This window comes from Hyperolius riggenbachi, chromosome 2 (genome assembly GCF_040937935.1).
Source record: "Hyperolius riggenbachi isolate aHypRig1 chromosome 2, aHypRig1.pri, whole genome shotgun sequence".
Classification (NCBI taxonomy): Eukaryota; Metazoa; Chordata; class Amphibia; order Anura; family Hyperoliidae; genus Hyperolius; species Hyperolius riggenbachi.
The window spans coordinates 32,405,457-32,426,567 of record NC_090647.1 but is presented as its reverse complement, the minus strand read 5'-3'; the positions used below and the strand labels follow the sequence as shown (position 1 = coordinate 32,426,567).

At 46.6% G+C, this 21,111-nt stretch overlaps 1 protein-coding gene across 1 annotated transcript; it reads left to right on the top strand.

The window, feature by feature from the left end:
• The first annotated feature begins 694 nt into the window (after positions 1-694).
• LOC137544743 (protein kinase C theta type-like) lies at positions 695-19,897 on the top strand. Its single transcript, XM_068265834.1, has 8 exons — positions 695-1,079; positions 5,074-5,283; positions 7,045-7,133; positions 8,370-8,635; positions 10,716-11,375; positions 13,893-13,995; positions 18,276-18,379; positions 19,666-19,897. The coding sequence occupies exons 1-8, from the start codon at positions 752-754 to the stop codon at positions 19,895-19,897; spliced, it is 1,992 nt and encodes a 663-aa protein (XP_068121935.1). The 5' UTR covers positions 695-751.
• Positions 19,898-21,111: the final 1,214 nt, after the last annotated feature.

Genomic DNA, 21,111 nt, shown 5'->3' with positions numbered 1-21,111 from the left:
AAGTTACTCTAGCGTTTTATGCAATGCTAGCGTTTCTGCCTAGTGTATTCCTACCCAGAGAGCAGCATAAGGGAAGGCGGTGGCCTCATCAGAAGGGAGGCTGCAACCTAAGTGAGATAACTCTTGTTTACACTCCATGGTAAGGTGCATATTGACCGCTACATTGGTTTCAGCTCACCAAAGCCCGGTACACACTTTCAGTTATGACTGACCAACCACTGACTAATTTTACCTGAAAAATAAATAAAATAAGCCAGTCTCCACACCCAACTGTACACTATTTTAGCAGTTTGACTTAGCAACTGCCATTAAGGAAATGATTATGGAAAATAAATAATACCCTGCGAATCTCACACAAGGACTAGTTCAAAAGCTGTCGGTTCTGACAGATTTTACCTGCTTTATTTTTTTTGCTGTAGTGGTCCTATAATTTATGTTCTGCATGTACACATTCATGGTTCCACATTCTAGGCCTATTATTTTTTATCTATTTGTTTACATATTTAACATAAAATCTGATGGAAAGTGCTAGAAGGTCCCATCTGCTGCCACCACGCCCCCTCTTGTGATGTCATAATAGAGCCTGTATACCTCTGGTGATGTCAGGGAAGTGATGTCATAATGGCAGCCTGTGTATATAAACAGGTGTTGAGCACTCAGAGGCTCACTTTTGTCTCCATTTGCTCAAGTGAAGACAATTGCTTTTGCTCTCGAGCGATTTACTCATTAGTGAGATTCTCATTAGTGAATTATGTTGCGCTGCTGTAAAAGGCGACGCAAACTGAACCTCAGGCTTGAGGTTCAGCAGCCTTCAGCACAGCCTGCGACTGCTACCCCAGGGCCCACACCACCGGCTAGGAGGAGCAGAGCCCACGCAGCTGTGCGTTCCATCAGGGCTTTCTTGGGCAGACTTTTCCGCTGCTGTAGACCTGCCCCTTCTACCGGGCGTTCTTCAGGAGCACAGGAATATCTGATATCGGATGATTTCGGTCATGTGGAGGAGGGAGTAGCTGGGAACCCAGCGCCGGAATATCAGATATCGGTTATTTCACCTTACGTGGTGGAAGCGGAAGAAGCTGGTAAGTACTACATCATTATATGTTATTACACATCCCAAATATATAGGTTAATATTGAGGAATCTATAGCAATGAGTGAACAGCAGGCAGACCAATAATGAGTGATGATTTTTAAATTTTTCTCAATTACTTTAATGAGAAAATGTAATAAGCTGTCTTTCTCACAGTATTGAAGCCAGACTCCCCAAACTTGACACAGTCAGTCAGTGGGTGACTGGGGTTAAAATTTAGAAAAAGTGGGAGGAGCTTAAAACAGTTCACCAAATTTAAGCCTTTTAATTTAAATAGGAAATTTTAAACTGAAGCCATTCTTAGACTGCTAATGGTAGGGTCCTCATACGACACAGTCGGTCATAGGGTGACTGAGATCACAACTGGACAAAATCAGATTGCACCAATCAAATTGCCTAGTCCAGTCTGATTGGTCCAATTGTGCAATGTGATTGATCTGATCTGATTGGACTAATTGTGCAATCTGATTGGTCCAACAGTGCAATTTAATTGATTCTGATTAGTGCAATCATGCAATGTGATTGGTTTAAATTAATTGGTCTAACCTTGCAATGTGATTGGTCCAATCTGACTGATTATATCATGCAGTCCGATTGGTCCAATCTGATTAGAACAATCATGCAGTGTGATTAGTATAATCTTAAGGTCTCTATTTTATCCACAGATGCGCTTTTCCAGCACACTTTTTATGATCACAATGTTCAGAAAATTGCACAGTGTGTGGCAAAAATTGATGTGAAACCATTCTTTGGTTGATTGGACCAGAAAATGTAATCGATCTGAAAGTTGGATTTTATGATCACATCTGAAGAGAGAAAATACCCTTAATGAACAATCGATAATTAACTTCTGATAACTTGTGGTCATAAAAGAGCGTCAAAAGATCTGATGAAAACATTTTTCCATTAATGGGCACCTTTAGATCAATGTGATTGGTCCAATCAGATTGATTTAATCATGCTATGTGATTGGTCCAATCTGGTTGGTTCAATCGATTTCACAAAAAATGAAATCATCCCAGAGTTAGCAGGGGCACACTCCGGCTGTAAAGGCGAAAGTGTCAGAAGATGCAGGCTGGGAACGCACTAGGCGTTGCGTGAAAGGTTGCGTTTTGCTGCATATGTGTTTCTGCATTTTTTGTCATAATGAAGTGCATTTTCAGTGCATTTGCGGTTCGCAGAAGCGTTTCACACTTGTATTTGGTTGCGTTTTACTGCATTTGTATTTCACACATATGAGTCACAAGTGCATTTTTGTGCATTTTGTTTGTGTTTTGATATGCATTTTATGCAATTTTTTGGGAATGTGGCCAGTATAGAAAGTGCCAGAAGGTCCCATCTGCTTCCACCAGGCCCCTCTGGTGATGTTAGGAAAGTGATGTCATAATAGCAGCCTGTATACCTCTTGTGATATCAGGGAAGCTCAGCACCTGCACCTGCACATGCACAGGCTGCTATTATGACATCACCAGAGGGGCGTGGTGGAAGCAGATGGCACTTTCCATCAGATTTTATGTTATATGTGAACAAATAGATAAACAAATATTTTGTTTATGATTCTGATGAGGCCGCCTCCTCCCGTTATGCTGCTACCAAATTTTAGCTATTCATATAAAATAGGAAATTTAAACTGAAGCCATTCTTAGAATGCTAATGGTAGGGTCCTCAAACTTGGAACAGTTGGTCACAGGGTTACTTGGTCACAACTGGACGAAATGAGATTGTACCAATCAAATTGCCGAAAAAAAGATTGGATCAATAATGGCCACAATTGAGATGACTGGTCCATTCTGATTGGCCCAATTGTGCAATGTGATTGGTCTGATCTGATTGGACCAATTGTGCAATCTGATTGGTCCAACAGGGCAATCTGATAGGCTCAATCTTATTGGTGCAACCATGCAATGTGATTGGTTTAAATTGATTGGTCTAATCTTGCAATGTGATTGATCCAATCTGACTGGTCAAACCATGCAATCCGATTGGCCCAATCTGATTGGTCCAATCATGGAATGTAATTAGTCTAATCTTAAGGTGCCCGTTAACAGTACAATTTTTTTTATCGGATACCAAGGGTGCAGCTAAGGTTTTTGTGACCCCAAGCGGACTGTAGTAAGTGACCCTATCCTGCTTCCCTGACATCAGTGAAAATGGGTGTGGCTATCCCGCATAAGTGGGCGTGACCATGTCATGTGGGTGGAGCGGGAGTGCAGATTGGGGCGGGGCTGTTTGCAGGGATGGGCGTGGTCATGACATTGTATGGGCGGAGCCTAACCGTAGCGCAGCAAATATAGCCAACTATGACAATTTAATAATAAATGCAGCAACAGTTACCCCAGACACCAGAAAATAAAAACGCAATTTGTGCAACATTTCAGCAGAAAACAAACGCAATTTGTGCAACATTTCAACAGAAAACAAACAGAATTTGGGCCATGTTTCAGCAGAAACCAAACGCAATTTGGGCCACATTTCAGCAGAAATCAAACGCAATTTGGGCACATTTTCAGCAGAAATCAAACGCAATTAGGGCACATTTACAGCAGAAACCAAACGCAATTAGGGCACATTTTCAGCAGAAATCAAACGCAATTAGGGCACATTTTCAGCAAAAATCAAACGCAATTAGGGCACATTTCCAGCAGAAATCAAATGCAATTAGGGCACAGTTCAGCAGAAATCAAACACAATTAGGGCACAGTTCAGCAGAAATCAAACGCAATTAGGGCACAGTTCAGCAGAAATCAAACGCAATTAGGGCACAGTTCAGCAGAAATCAAACGCAATTAGGGCACATTTTCAGCAGATATCAAACGCAATTAGGCCCCGTTCACACTGCACGCGTTAGGGCACATTTTCAGCAGATAAACGCAACTAGGGCACATTTTCAGCAGATATCAAATGCAATTACGGCACATTTTCAGCAGATAAACGCAATTAGGGCACATTTTCAGCAGATAAAGGCAATTAGGGCTGCAAAAAGAAAAGAATTTACTCACCTGGCACTGGCAGAAGTCTTCTCTCCCCGTCTCCTCTCCTGGCCGGCTCCTCAGGCGCGCAGTTCCCACGGAGCTCCCTCCCTCCTCCAATCTCCCGCGCTGATTGAATGCAGGGCTACGGGAAGATGGCCACCCGAAGCCCTGTACTGGAGACATAAATAGTCTCCAGAGCAGGGCTTCGGCGGCGGCCATCTTCCCGCAGCCCTGCTCTGCTCTGCCAGCCCCGCGGGGCTGCGGGAAAACAGTGATGTCACGACGACGTCACGGAGCCACCAAGGCCCCTAAGACCTTGAGGCCCCAAGCGGCCGCGTGGTCTGCCCCTGTCGGATACGATCTTTCTTTCGACACACTTTTTCTGATCAAAATGTACAGAAAACTATAGTCTGGGAGGAAAATTGATGTGAAACGATTGTTTGGTCGCTTACAGAATATGTAATCGATCTGAAAGTTGGATTTTATGATAGTATCTGAAGAGAGAAAATGCCCTTATTGAACAATCGATAATTAACTTCCGATTACTTGTGGTCATAAAAGTGCGTCAAAAGATCGCATCTGATGAAAAAATTGTAGCGTTAATGGGCACCTTTAGACCAATGTGATTGATCCAATCTGATTGGTTCAATCAATTTCACAAAAAGTAAATTATCCCGGAGTGTGCAGGGGCACACTGCTGCTGTAAAGGCGGAAGTGTCAGAGGATGCAGGCTGGGTTCACACTAGGCGGTGTGTGAAAGCTTGTACCTGTATTACTGAGCATACCTAACTATAGCCCATAATCGCATGATCATGTATCTTGCAGCGTTTGTTTGAATAACTTTGTTGTATGTTGTATAACCTTGTTACATCTGTCATTCTTGTATCATTATATATACTTATTGTCCAGTGCGGCGTAATATATTGGCGCTTTAAAAAATCAAAACATAATAATAAAAGTTGCATTTTGCTGAATGTTAGGCTAATCATTTTTTTTATCTTTGTGTTCACAGGTGATTCTGGTCATGTGGTGGAGGTAGTAGCTGGGGATCCAGCGCCAGGATACCAGTTGTCGGATGCTTCACCTCGTGTGCATCTGGTGGAGGAGAATGAAGAAGCTGATGTTTCTGGTTATGTGGTGGAGGAAGTAGCTGGGACTCCAGCGCCAGGAAATCAGCTGTCTGATGCTTCACCTCATGTGGATGTGGAGGAGGAAGAAGCTGGTAAGTACTACATCATTATTGGTTATTATGCATCTCAAATATATAGGTTAACTTTCCTAGCGGAACGCAGTTTATGAGGCTGCGTCCGCGGGAGGGATTTTTGGAATACATCTTGCTCTAAACTTCGTAGCTAGCACTAGGCTAGCTACCTGTGTCCCGCAAGTCTCCCGGCACCTATCTGCTCCCCCCGATCACCGCCGGCAACACTCACCCAGCCGCGGAGCTTCCCAATTAGCTTCAGTCGTCGCTATGGCAGAGATCGGACATGACGAGTATGACGTCATGCGCAGTCCCGATCCTCCCCATAGCAAAGCCTGGAGTTGATCGGGAGGCTGCGCCATCGCGGGATCCCTGGGGGGTATGTATTGCGGCGGGGATCGGGGGGGAGAGCGGAGGCACTTGGGGGGCACAGGTAGCTAGCCAAGTGCTAGCTGAAGACTATGTAACAAATTTCATTGAAAAAAACTCTCCCGGGGCCATGCGATCCCCTGTGGTGGCTAGCCCGACACTGTGTCGGGCTTATCCCCAGGGAGGTTAATACTGAGGAATCTATAGCAATGAGTGTACAGCAGGCACACCATTAATGAGTGCTGAGTCGTTGCTATTATCAAGGCGCATTACATTATGTTTCTACACTTTCCAATGCAGCTATAGTTGTTCCCTTTGCTCCCCACATCCCAGATAGTGTTGTCCCCCAGGGCCCTGAGCCAGCTGAATGCCCCTTCCAAGGTAACCCCTCCAAGCTAATAATGGTCATCCTGTGCCCTGTATTGATGCAGAATGGCAGCATTGCACTCACCTTTCCAGTAGCCAGGCATCCTCCTGTGTCCTTTTGTCACCATCCCCTAACACTGGAGGCTGTTCTCTCTGACCTGGCAGCATGCTATGTGGGTATGTACATGCTGCCGGGTCACATAGGACAGGCGCCAGTGTTCAGGGATGGAGATGGTAGAACATAGGAAGGGGGCGTGTCAGCTGGAAAGGTAAGTGTGCTCCACTGTAAGTACTGCATCAATACAGGACCCCGAGGGAGCGGGCACTATTATCTTGGTGATAGACCTGGAGGGGGGCGTTTGCCTGCTCTAGGGCCCTGAGCATGAGCAATTGCCTAGTTCACCGCTCTAGAAACACCGCCCCTGTGCTCAGTAAAGAGTGTTATTTCCTTGAAACAACTGCAATTTGATTGGTCCAATCTGATTTGATCAATCATGCAATTTGATTGGTCAAATTTATCCTATGTCTTTCTTTTTCCTACAGGAGAGATCATAGACAATATGTGGATGCTCTGATGATATGATAGATTTGTAGGACTTTTGATTGGCAAGTCACAGCCACATTGATCACATCTCACTTCTGTTTCTTTTGCATAATAAAAAGTGATACAGGATCAAAAGGATCCTGACCAGCTAATCAAAAGGTTCCTGCACTGTGATCACATGACCAGCCCATCACATTTCTCCATCATCTCTCCTTTGGGGGAAATTCTAGGGTAGAAGGTTCATCACTATTTCACAGAGTCCACATGCGGGAGAATGCTGGCTGACATATATAGAGGAGTAGAGATAAGTGTGAGAAGGTCCCGGCAGGAAAGATGTGGATGAGCACAAGCAGATCTCTCACTACCTATTAATCTCAGCGAGACATCTGCCAGTGTAGGGCTACCTTTACAACCATGTATAGGCTTTGATTATGTATACGCTTTGGTTTATAGGAAATCTCAGTAGATGATGATATTAATGTGATTTTTCTTTCTCTTCCAAGGCCCGAGTGGAATCCAGACCATCAGGACGCCACTGACTGTGGACAGCTTCAAGTTCCATCAATTTCTCGGACATGGGGCATTTGGCAAGGTAAGTAATTAGATAGATTTCCCTAGGGGCGGGGTCAGCCCAGATATGGCTTTAGATAGCCATCTTTATTGGTCTCAGTGGAACTAGATATAGACAGGTAGCAACTCTGGCCTGCAGCATTTTTGCATTGTAGTGGCTGGATAGTGTAATGGTCAGAGATGCTCAAATCCGAATTCGGGTGAGACCCGGATAGTTGCTATGCGGATTTCACCCAGTTACCTGTGCAGGCTGAACGGGGGGGGGGGGGGGGGGGGGTGTCAAGCTTACCTATCTTCTTCGGTCCATCCCTCTGCGCCTCCCACGATGCGTTCCACACTCGTCACGTGAGTATAAACACTTCCTCCTTCAACCCGAAGGAGGAAGTGTTTGTAATCACATGACCGCCGTGTGGAACGCATCGTGTGAGGCGCCGAGGAACGGACCTAAGAAGACATCAGATAGGTTGACCCCCCTGCCCAGCCCACACAGGTCACAGGGTGAAATCCGAATAGTAACTATCCGGAATTCACCTGAATTCGAATTTGAGCATCTTTGGTAATGGTTAAAGAGACTCTGTAACAAAATGTTCAGCCTTATTTCTTCTATCCTATAAGTTCCTATACCTGTTCTAATGTGGTTTGTCTTACTGCAGCCTTTCCTAGTTGCACAGTGGCTGTATTATCTCTGTTATATAATCTAATCTTCTTTCCTTTGACGGCTTTGCCGGGCTCAGGCAGGAATGTGCTGCTCTGCTGTTATAGGCAGAAGCTATACACACCCTCTTCACGCCCCCTGCAGGCTCCGTGTGAGTCACAGACTGAGCTCCTCTGAGCCTATAACATGCTGTTAGCAGCCATGTCTTTTGTTTGTAAACACTGCCTAAAACTGGCAATTACAAGCCAGGATTGCAGGGAGTGGCAGAAACAGCACAGAGGGGCCCAGGAGAACATAATGAATAGAATGGTATGCTTTTTATTGTAAGAATTTTAGAGTACAGATTCTCTTTAAGGGCTCTGCTTCTGACACAGGAGACCAGGGTTCGAATCTCGGCGCTGCCTGTTCAGTAAGCTGCACATATTCAGTAGGAGACCTTAGTGAAGTCTCCCTAACATTGCTACTGCCTATAGAGCGCGTCCTAGTGGCTGCAGCTCTGCCGCTTTGAGTCCGCCAGGAGAAAAGCACGATATAAATGTTCTGTGTTTGTTATTGGTCCATCTTAACTATCGAATACTAAATATTCTCCTCTGTCTCTTCCAGGTTTACCTTGCTTCCCATCGAGCCAGTGACCAACAGCTGGCCATCAAGATGGTCAGGAAAAGAGCATTCCTGAAGAAAGACCCCGAGGTCATCTTTAGGGAGAGTCAGGCCTTGAAGACCCTTAAGAAGGGTCCCTTCATCACCCAGCTCTATGGTACATTCCAGTCGGAGGATTACCTCTACTTTGCCATGGAGTACCTGAGCGGGGGAGAACTGTGTAAACTTATAGATGATGCTGATGTTCCCTTTGACATTACAACCCTAAGGTAAGATTACATACCTCCGAACTTTTTGAGATGAGAAAGAGGGACACTTAAGCCACGCCCCTGCCACACCCCTGATCACACCCCGGCACACCCCTAGCCACACATACCATAAAGATTTTATAAGACAAATATGTTTTATAACTCAAACGACACTGGTCCTTTCAATCCTGGTTCATTTTTCTTCATATTAACACTTGAAAACTAGAAATACATCAATTTAAAGGATGAGAATACAGTTTAGAGTCAATCAAACACACATTTTTTTCAGTAGAGAAATACCCATATTTATATAGAAAGAGGGACAAAGTCCTGAAAGAGGGACACGTGAGGAGGAAAGAGAGACAGAAGGGCAGGGCTCCCAAAGAGGGACAGTTGGGAGCCATGAGATGACTCTGCTGTTTTATAAAGCTAACAACTGTCCCTCAAGCCCCTGTAACCAGGCCCGGATTTGTGTCACAGGAGCTTATGGTCACAAATGTCTTGGCATCCTAGACTCCGCCCTCCTTGAGCCTACAAATCACTGCCGAACCACACCACAAGTGTGCTGGCTGTCCCAGCTGTCAATTCTCCCTTACTTCCCTTGCCCGCCATGGGTAGCTACAGGTGCCCCTTAGTATTAGGTAGCCAGAAGTACCCTCAATATTAAGTTGCATAGGGAAGGAGAGAGGGAGGCAGCTAGAGCAGCCTTTCTATCATCAGGCGCCTGTAGGCATGTGCCTACAGTGCTTTATGGTAAATACAGCCCTGCCTGTAACCCCTGTGACCTGGGGGTCCCACCTCCCCATCCCCAATATGCAGAGCAGCGCAGGGAGCAGAGTATGTTACCTGTTCTTGTGTCACTCAGCTGCCCTCCTCACATCAGCTGTGCATGATGCTGCATACCTGTCACATGACATGTAAGAGGAGCCAGTAGCCATGTGGAGGTGTGCAGCACACAGAGCCCACTCACTGTGGGGAGGATATCAGAGCAACATGGTGCTGCAAGCAGGGAGCATACACTTCTTCCTGCACTGCTCTGCATACTAGTGTGTGTGGGGGTGGGGGGGGGGGGGTTATCTGCTAGTCCCCCTGTTACAACTATTCCATCTTGTAAATTACCCTTATTAGAAAAGGTTCTGGTAAAATGCTTTATTTACATCACATCAATGTGAGGAAGTCATTTTACACACTGAAATTTGTATTAGATCTTTAGAATGAGTCAGGCTGGGTGCACACATAACATAACGTGAAAAGGCTGCATTTTATGCCATGTTTTCATTTTAAGTTGTGTGCATTTTTTGTGTGTTTTTGCTGCGTTTGCGTTTTTTAACCGTTTTGTGTGCGGTTTTAATACGTTTGCATATACAAAACGCATGTGAGATTTGTATGCGTTTTTTATAGGTTTTAATATTTACATTTATGCAAATCACTAGGAAGACAACAGGAAGCGGAAATAATCAGATATCTTTATTTAAAAAAAAAAACGCATCAAAAACGCATACAAAACTTAAAGGGGAACTGAAGTAAGAGGTATACAGTCTGAGGCTGCCATATTTATTTCCTTTTAATCAATACCAGTTGCCTGGCAGCCCTGCTGGTCTATTTCTCTGCAGTAGTATCTGAATAACACCAGAAACAAGCATGCAGCTCGTCTGGTCAGATCTGACATTAATGTCAGAAACACCTGATCTGCTGCATGCTTGTTCAGGGGCTATGGCTAATAGTATTAGAGGCAGAGGATCAGCAGGAGGGCGTGGCAACTGGCATTGCTTAGATGGAAATAAATATGGCAGCCTCCATATCCCTCTCAGTTCAGTTGTCCTTTAATATATTGCGTTTCCATTGACTTTCATTATGTGCTTTTTTGATGCGTTCATGCATTATATGCAACAAAACTAGCGATTATAAAAACGCTAAAGTACAAACACACACCCATGCCTTTTTTATGCTGCCCATGGAGTAACATTGGTGCATAAAACACAGCGGTTTGCAACGGTAGCGTTTCTGCTATGTGTGCACCTAGCCCCATGGATACATCTTTCTGCTTTATTTGTGTATTGAACATGTGATGCTAATAATGATTTTATTTCTCTTCCATCAGACTATTTGCTGCACAGATGGTCATCGGCCTGGAGTACATCCACTCCAAGGGTATAATCCACCGAGACATCAAGCCGGAAAACATCCTTCTGGACGGAGTCGGGAATATAAAGATCGCTGACTTCGGTCTGGCAGCACAAAATGTCTTTGGAAATGCCATGACTAAAGGATGTAAGGGGACCTTGTTCTATATGGCCCCGGAGGTGTTCCTAGAGATGGACTACAACCACACAGTAGATTACTTCTCTATGGGAATCGTGCTCTTTGTCATGGCGTCCTTCAGGTACCCATTCCTGAAGGATGAGGAGGATAGGTTTGATTTTGACCTCAGATCCTCCATTTGCTGCACATCTCCAGACTATACAGCGGAGATGGACATCATGCTGAAAGACTTCTTGAAGAAGCTACTGTGCAAGAGCCAGATAAGGCGTGAAAAACTGGTGAAAAACCTGAGGGAAGAGCCGCTCTTCATCCAGATAGACTGGAAGGACGTGGAGTCCGGAGAGGCACGGCCCCCATTCCATGTGGAACCACCACAGGAAAAACCGAGAGACACACTGACTGTGTTTGAGATCACCTATTCTGAGGCAAAGAGGAAGCCCAGATTGCGAGCTGAGCAGCAACAGCTCTTTAAGTCGTTCTCGTTTGCCAGTGAGGGGTGGTGAGTTGTGTGGAAGACCTGCCACCTTCCAACAACATCAGCCGTCTACTCACTTGGACAACAACATCAGCATCATCATACATCATATTTATAATAAAAAAAAAAAATGTCGGTTTGTCTGTATGTGTTAATGTTCTGAGATTGTAAATTAACGTACATAAGGTAAAATTTAGCAACAACAAACGGAAGGGCAACCCCCACCAACAAGAAGTAGTAGACATGCTTGTGGTCCTTCATCTCTTTGTCCAAAGAGGAATGGAGTACTAATGTTATAGAAGGGATCCAGCACTTTCTGAAAATTAAGAACCAACTTTTATTTGGAAAGTGTATAGTTGTAGACATAGCCCCTGATGATATGCTATGCAATGAAATGCATAGGGCAGAGCCAGCAGAGTGACGTCACTGGTGGAGAAGTGTGGGAGCGAATGAGCTGCGTCCAACATGTCAGCGTGCTAGCATACCTTGCTGGTTTAACGTTTTGGCTGACAGCAGGGATTATGGCAGCAGATAGTTATAGAGCGGCCACTCGGGAACTGGGCCTACCTGTACCTTTTTTGTAAGCCTATGAGACGCTTGCCAAACTTGCTGTAAAGTTTTTATTGAAGATTTTTTTAATTTTATAATAAACGATCTGCACAATTGGAATCGGTTTCCCCCTTTTCCCTTCCTTCTTTTTAATTCACATGTGGATGTACATGGTGGTGATCTGAACTGGGAAAACGAGGATATATGGAGAAAGAAAGCAGCTTGCCAGAGAGGTGACTTGGGGCGGGGGCGGGGCATAAACCCCGGGTGCGTGATGTGGTCGGTCAGACCAGAGGATCTGGTGAGTTATACCCTGAAGGGGGGTCTGCATTGTGTTGTGCATAGACAGATTGAAGAGTCCGAGAGCGCAAACCATGAATATGTATAGTTGTAGACAGACAAAAAGGCTGAAGGCTGAGGTCACCCTCGGGCACTTTTTGCCTGCGATTTGCGCTTTGGTGATTTGTTGGTGACTAGCAGGAATAATCCTATGGGATTACTCACATTGCTCTGATTACGGCACGTTTGCAATTTCTGACGATCCCAAACCTGCTGAATGTAGCATTTTCCCCGGCGATTGTCTTGTGATTCTCATTCACTAGAATGAGAAGTGCAAAAACGCAATCGCCAAAAAATTGCAATTGCTAGGCAGGCTAGGAAGTTTGCCAAAAGATACTAGTAGGGGAAAAAACATCAATACGTTGAAAAGTGAGATGTTAATTTATATACTACAGTATATAAATATATATATCTATATATATAATAGAGTGCATGCGTGCGCGTATGTTTTCTGCTTTTAACAAGACTTTGTATGCAGATTTCTTGCTGCCTGGGAGGATATGCTCTGGGGGTCTCGCGTACCCCCTACACACCTGGGCAGAACCACAAACAGCCAACCACATGGCACACTTGGTCACTTAGTGACTGAGGTCAAAAATTCTTAGAAAGCGGGCGGAACATAAAACAGCCAATCAATTTGAGCAATTCATTTTCAATGAGAAAATGTAAACTGCAGCCATTCTTAGGCTGTTAGTCGCAGAGGTCTTAAACTTGTCACACTTGGTCACCAATCAAAATTCACCTATTGATTTTCAAGGGAAATATTTAAACTGGTGCAATTCTTACACTGCTAATAGCAGAGGCCTCAAACCTCAAAAACGTCAGTCATTGGGGTTGATTGGGGGGGGGGGGGGGGGGGGGAGACTGGGGTTCAAATTCACTAAAAGAGGGGGGAACCACAAATAGCCAATCAGATTTTTTTTGCTCAATAAACTGCTTCCATTCACACATTTTTGATGCCAGCAATTCGGGAAGCTCACAAACTTGGTCATTAAGTGACTGTGTGTCAAGGTTACAAAAAGTCGACGGAGTCAAAATCCCAAATTTTTTACTGGGAAAATGTACACTGCAGCCTTACACTGTTAATGGCAGGGCTCTTAAAATTCTGACATTTTCAAGGGGAATATTTAAATTGTTGCCATTCTTACACTGTTAATAGCACAGGCCTCAGACCTGGTACAGTCGGTCAGTGGGTGACTGAGGTTAAAATCCAGAAAAGGGGGTGGAGCCACAAACAGCCAATTAGATTTCTTTGCTGGTTAAACTACATTCATTCACACATTTTTGATGCCAGGAACCTGAAAGCTCAGAAACTTGGTCATTGAGTGACTGTGTGTCAAGATTACAAAAAGTGGGCAGAGCAAGAAGAAAACTTTTCCTGGGAAAATATAAACTGCAGCCATTCTTACACTGCTAATGGCAGGGTTCTCAAACTTTGCACAGTTGGTCACTGGGTGACTGGGATTACTATTCAAGAAAGTGGGTGGAGCCTACAACAGCCAATCAAAATTCACCTATTTAATTTCAAGGGGAATATTTAAATTGCTGCCAATCTTACGGTGTTAATAGCAGACCTCCTCCGCACACCTTACATTAATCCCCCCTCACATTGGGAGGACTACAAGTACAATCCAGCCCGGCCATCCTATCCAGGAGGATCAGCACGGAGCTACTTGTGCAGATCACGGAGTATCCTGTGGACCTAAGGAGGGACTCTGCGGAGGAAGATTACATCCACACCCTGTGCCCCCGGCTGGTAGAGGGATGAAAGCCATATCACTGACCAACCCATACGGGCGAGTCAGCCACTCTTAGAGGTGAGAACACTCCACAGAGAGGCCTTTTTATTATGTCATATTGAAATGGAGTGCGCTCTCCCCTATTTGCCTTTTCCCCTCCCTGTTCCCGTCTATAGAGATGTTTATATAACCTCAGTGAGAGGCCACTACAGAGCAGCACCGCCCATCCATCCTTGTACCCCTTTATACCGGATTTACATTACCAAATCCACATCACTCCCTCTATAATAATAGGAGTAATATATGCCCTTCAGTATAGAGGATCATTTTCCTCAAAATACATTGCTGATAAGTATGAGAGGATCCACTGTGACAAGTGGACAATTGGGGAATGCAAAGACCACCAAAAGCCAAGCTCATGTGATCCTTACAGCCAGTAGAGGTTATTGATTAGCATTACATTACTGCTTAAAGGGAACCAGAGACGAAACACCCTCATGTATTTTACCATACAGTATATATCAGTGGGAACATTAGAGAAAACACCTACCCTGCTCTCTGTTTCATTCTGCACTGCTCAGCTTGCTTGTTATCAGCCCTGATAAAACTATATACTCATATATACGCTATAGCAGCATAGAGGGTGATATAGCGGCTGGGAACGCGGAGAATCACTCGCGTTCCCAGCCTGTCGGCGGCTGTCGCTGAACCCGGAAGTAGTCGCCGGCTGGAACAGGACGATCGGAGCCAGGCAGGGCTAGGAAAAAAGGGGCAGTTGCCCCAGGGCCCCAGAGCCTGTAGGGGCCCCCAAGTTGTTCCTCCCCCATGTGAACTGTTGCTCCCCAGGGACACTGCAGAGTCTGTTAAAGAGACTCTGTAACATTAAAAAGATCCCCTGGGGGGTACTCACCTCGGGTGGGGGAAGCCTCCGGATCCTAATGAGGCTTCCCACGCCGTCCTCTGTCCCACGGGGGTCTCGCCGCAGCCCTCCGAACAGCCGGCGACTGTGCCGACTGTCAGTTCAATATTTACCTTTGCTGGCTCCAGCGGGGGCGCTGTGGCGACTTTCAGCACGGAAATAGACGGAAATACCCGATCTCCGTCGGGTCCGCTCTACTGCGCAGGCGCCGGAAACTTGCGCCTGCGCAGTAGAGCAGACCCGACGGCGATCGGGTATTTCCGCCTACTTCGGCGCCGACAGCCGTCAGAGCGCCTGCGCAGGAGCCAGGAAGGTAAATATTACGTCACCGCTGCACGGAGGGCTGCAGCGAGACCCCTGACGGATGGAGGACGGCGTGGGAAGCCTCATTAGGATCCGGAGGTTTCCCCCACCCGAGGTGAGTACCCCCCAGGGGCCGTTTTGTCGTTACAGTTCCTCTTTAAGTTAGGGGATGATTGGGGGAGGGTCAGCAGCCAGCTCAGGGGCCCAGGAGGGAAATTTGGCTGCAACAAAGGGCCTCTGATGACGCTTTTTGGTCAGGGTGGTGTCTGTTGGGGGGCAAACACTCACACACATACACACGCGTGCACACACGCATGCACACACACACACGCGCACACACACACACACGCAAGCACACACACACACACTCATACACACACACACACACACACTCATACACACACATACGCACATACATACACACACACACACACACAGATACATACACATACACACACACACCACACACACGCACACACACACATGCATACACATGCATACACATGCATACACACACACACACAGATATACACACACACACACGCACGCACGCACGCACGCACACACACACACACAGATATACACACACACACACACACAGACACACACACACAGATATACACACACACACACACACAGACACACACACACAGATATACACACACACACACACACGCGCACACACACAGATATACACACACACACACACGCGCACACACACAGATATACACACACACACACACACACACACACACACACACACACACATACATAATCTCCTTGACTGCCATGTGATGGGGGAAAGGAGGTGGGACTCACCTACACACAAACACACACAATATTACACAGAAGCTGCAACAACCTCCACCCCCAAAACTTCATTTTTGCAAATCCTTGCTACCTGCATATCCAGAGAGCGAGCCTGCTCTAGCCCCACCCTCTCAGGCTCAAGCCCGTCCTCAGCAGAGTTCCTCCCACAGCAGGAAGCCGGGTACTCTCCCCAATGCTGCACCGGCTTCCTTCAGCGTTGCCTAGCAACGCTAATAACAGCACAGAGGCCCGTGTCTGTCATCTATTTTATGACAGTATGGGCTGCAGTGTGTAACACGGAGGGCACCGCTGTCGGGACTGCCCATACTACCGCTTTCACACATCTCTCTTCCCTCGTTCCCAGGCAGCAGAGACTGCGCTGTGCACCACCCCCGATCCCTATGCACGCAGCTCCTAGCCTATTGCTACGCCACTGTATCTGTAAATGTGCATGTTGTCCAGCAGGGGACTGCATGGTGTCAGATATTTTAACGCAGACACAAAAACACATTATAAATGTCAAAATAACCATACACAGGTTATACTTACCTACTGTGTAGTTTACTCCTCAATCTCTTTCTCCTCTCCTGCGTCCTGTTTGTCCGCTGTGATCAATGGATTTCTCCGTCCTCCATTTTAAAAAATGTCCATTACCCCATAACAGCTTCCTGGTCAGCACACTGTAATATCACCCACTTGAGCCATATGGAAACATGGATATTACCTTGCACATTCATTTGTAACTGACAGCTGCTGATATATGACTGACAGCAACTGGTATATTTCAGTTCTGACAAAATATTGGGATCGTTGTAAGAAGAAAATGATGAGCTTCTGAGAGGAACTGACTGTGAGCTTAGTATGTAATATTCATTTGCAGCTACGTCATGTGTTTATTTGAAATAATTTTCCTCACTTCAGGCCTGAGCCCACCAACACAGTTGTGTGCAGTTGTGTCCACTTTTCAGCAACACATCAGTGTTACAGATGCTGAAAAGCGGATACAACTGTGTACAACTGCGCTCAACTGCGTTAGTGGGCTCAGGCCCTTAGATGTGAAGGAGCCCATTGAGTAACTCGGGCTGTCAGGTCTCATGTATCCGCATGTTTGAATTACATAAAACCGACAGTATCACACATAGTGGTTTATTCCCAGAATATATCTCAAGAATTACCTCTGCGTATCTGTCTTGGCCATGTTGCTGTCACTTACAGTAGGTAATAGAAATCTGACAAAACTGACAGGTTTTCAACCAGCCCATCTCATAAGGGATCCTCAGGGTTTTGTTTATAGTGGGATGCGAAAATTTGAGCAACCTTGTTAATCTCCATGATTTTCCGGTAAAAAATCATTGGTTGTTACGATAAAAATGGTCAGTTAAATGTATCATATAGGAGACACACCCAATGATATTTGAGAAGTGAAATTAAGTTTACAATAATTGTTTAAAGGACTCACGAGGCAAAATACAAAAAAAAAAGTTAAATACCTGCATGAAATTTGAATGCAGGGAGGACGCCATCCGCGCCCTCTGTGCCGTTCCGCCGGGTCCCCGCTGTGCTCAATGTACCCCCCAGGCCGGCTCCTGACTCCACAGCCCCACAGCTTAGTGGAGGCAGGAGAGCCCGACCCGGGCTGTGGGGTCGGGAGCCGGCCTGGGGGGACATTGAGCAGCGGGGACCCGGCGGAACGGCACGGAGGGCGCGGATGGCATCCTCCGTGCATTCAAATTTCATGCAGGTATTTAACTTTTTTTTTCGTATTTCACCTCCTGAGTCCTTTAAATAAAATTAGGCAGGTGCATAAATTTGGGCACTGTTGTCATTTTATTGATTCCAAAACCATTAGAACTAATTATTGGAACTCAAATTGGCTTGGTAAGCTCAGTAACCCCTGACCTACATACACAGGTGAATCCAATTATGAGAAAGACTATTTAAGGGGTCAATTGTAAGTTTCCCTCCTTTTTTAATTTTCTCAGAAGAATAGCAACATGGGGGTCTCAAGAGAACACTGAAATGACCTGAAGATTGTTCACCAACATGGTTTATGGGAAGGATACAGAACGTGTCTCAGAGATTTCAGCTGTCTGTTTCCACAGTTAGGAAAGAGAAAGAAAAATCTCGGATAAACAGAAGCAACAAATGGTGAGAACAGTCAAAGTCAACCCACAGACCAGCACCATTGACCTACAACATCATTTTGCTGCAGATGGGGACTGCCCATGCTGCTGCTTTCACACATCTCTCTCCCCTCATTCCCAGGCAGCAGAGACTGAGCTGCACACCACCCCAATGCCTATGCACGCAGCTCCTGCTGAAGACTTGCAAGTTGCAGAGCTGCGTGTAGGCAAGAAGGAATATGGCAGGTGGGATGAGAGAGTGTGACAGAGTCACTAGCCTGGCTGTTACTGCTTGCGGCTAGCTGCAGAGCATGAGGCGGCCACCGGAGCGTGACATAAGTGGGCGGGGGGAGTAATTGATCCGCATTTTAATAGTGAAGAGGGACATTTGGGAAGCCGCCTTTGCCCCATAAGGCGCTTGTAGGCACGTGCCTGCAGTGCCTAATGGTAAATCTGGCCCTGGTATAAGCAGTTGCCAGGCAGCAGCAAGCAATTGTGTGCGTTTGGCAGTGTTTTCACTAGCTATCAACTTCTCATGAAAAAGGGCCCTTAGATGGTTCTTGGGGTGCGGCGGCCAATCCCATGATACATTGACGGGATATGTGGCTGGCAGATTGTCTCATCCGTCTCCCCCCCCCCCCCCCCCCCCCCACTCCATGCTGCTCTAGGTCACACCATTGGTCCTCCTCTCCCCTCCATAGCAGCAGAATGTGTCTGTACAGAGGTCAGCCAAGGACTGTCGCCCAATGGTTCAAGTCCCAATTCTTGCAGGCGACATTCTTCGTATGTATGCAGGTAGTTTAACCTCCTTGGCGGTTATCATGAGTCAAGCTCGGGTTGGAAAAAACAAGCCAGAAACGGTAATCGCAAGCGTGACTCATGTTAACCGCCGGCAAGACAGTGCAGAGCATAGTGCACAGCAGGTGTTTTCACTCACCTCCCGGGGGATCCGGACGCCGTTCTCCTTCCTGTCCTCCGAGTCTCTACATCCCTCGGGTGAGATTGCCGTTTGATGTCGGCAATCTCCCTGCAGGGTTACAGCGCCACCCAGAGGACGGAGGGAGATCTGCAACGATTGATCCCAGGGAGGTGAGTAAGTTGAGGGGCTGCTGCAGGACTCTCTGCGGTATGATTTTTATACAGGTTTTAGGGAGTAAAAGCTTGCAAAAAAATTGCACCGCTTTTAGACCCTAAAATCTGGAAAGAATCAGACCGCCAGGGGTGGTTAAACCTCGTACTAGCCTCACCTTGGCTTTCAACCTGTCCTTCCTCCTCACACCGGTAGTTGGAGTTTATATGTTCACCCCGTGTGAGTGGGTTTCCCCCAGGCAGTCAGGTTTCCCCACACAAACAATATAGTGGCTGCACCCAACTTCATCCGTTTTCCTGATTAAATTTTGACTCTAACCCTGAGTCTGACCCTTCACCTGTCTTGAATCTTAGAGTGTAACTCCAGCTAACTTTATTTTGGGGAATAATTATTGGCTAAAACCTCTGTGGGGATTTTAATACTGTCTGTGTTCCTGTTGCAGAGATTCGCTTAGTTCCTGTTTTGTTGCTTTGTTTTCTGGAAATGAAACAAAGGAAATCTCAATTGAGAGAAAAGGGCAGCAACAAGAACATAACAGATTCTTTTTTGTGTTTTCCACCCAAGTAAAACAAAATGGTTTTATTGTTGACATACCTCCACCTCACTTCCTGTTCTCTGTGACGCTGTCATGTGACAGGAAGGAAGCAGAACTCTGCCCATTCAAACCCTTTTAGCAAATGATAACCTCCTGCTGGTTTTCAGGCCTCGTACACAGGACATCACACTTGCATTTTCGGATGTGTAGCATGTACAGTGCTACACCTGAGGCATGTGGCCACGTACAATACAATACATCCTTTACATGGGCGTAACAATAGGGGATGCAGCCCATGCGCCTGCGGGGGCCCCCGGGGCCCGCTCATGGCTGTTTTGGGGGGCTGGAGGGGTCGCACCATGAGGGGAAAGCTATGGCCACACTCGGCGGGGAGGGGTGATGGTCCCACCACTCCCTCACCTCGGGCTTTCCCCTCTGTGCTCTCCTCCAGCTTCAATAGCTATACAAGTGCAGCGGAGCGGCGGGCAGCGGCAGGCAAACATACCTTCCGTGCATTCCAGGGCGGACACTTCTTGCTCTAGTGATTGACGCGACTTCCTGTATAAAACAGGAAGTCGCGTCAGTCACTAGAGCGAGAAGCGTCCGGACGCACGGAAGGTATGTTTGCCTGCCGCTGCACGCCGCTCCACTGCACTTGTATAGCTATTGAAGCTGGAGGGGAGCACAGAGGGGAAAGCCTGAGGTGAGGGAGTGGTGGGACCATCACCCCTCCCCGCCGAGTGTGGCCATAGCTTTCCCCTCATGGTGCGACCCCTCCAGCCCCTCAAAACAGCCACGAGCGGGCCCCAGGGGGAGGAGGGCCCCGGGGGGTGGGGGGGCCCGCTCACAATTTCTGCAGGGGGGCCCGGGGGCTCTTAGTTACGCCCCTGATCCATACAGTGGCATAGCTAAGGAGCTATGGGCTCCCCCCCCCCCAAGCACTCTATACATAACAATTGATACGGCGCACCAAAACCTGCCATGGAAAACAGCTTGTTAATGATTAATACTATTCAAAGCATCTATAGAAGTGATTATTACCAACACGTGACCAATAGAGAGCTTATACTGGGGATGAGGGAGGGCCCTACGGGGCCCCTCTGGTCCAAGGGCCCCCGATGCAGTCGCAACCTCTGCAACCCATTTTGCTACGCCACTGCATCCGTAAATGTGCATGTTGTCCAGCAGGGGGCAGCATGGTCTCACATATTTTAACGCAGACACAAAAACACATTAGATGTGAAGGAGCCCATTGAGTAACTCAGGCTGTCAGGTCTCATGCGTCCGCATGTTTAAATTACATAAAACTGACAGTATCACACATAGTGGTTTATTCCCAGAATATATCTCAAG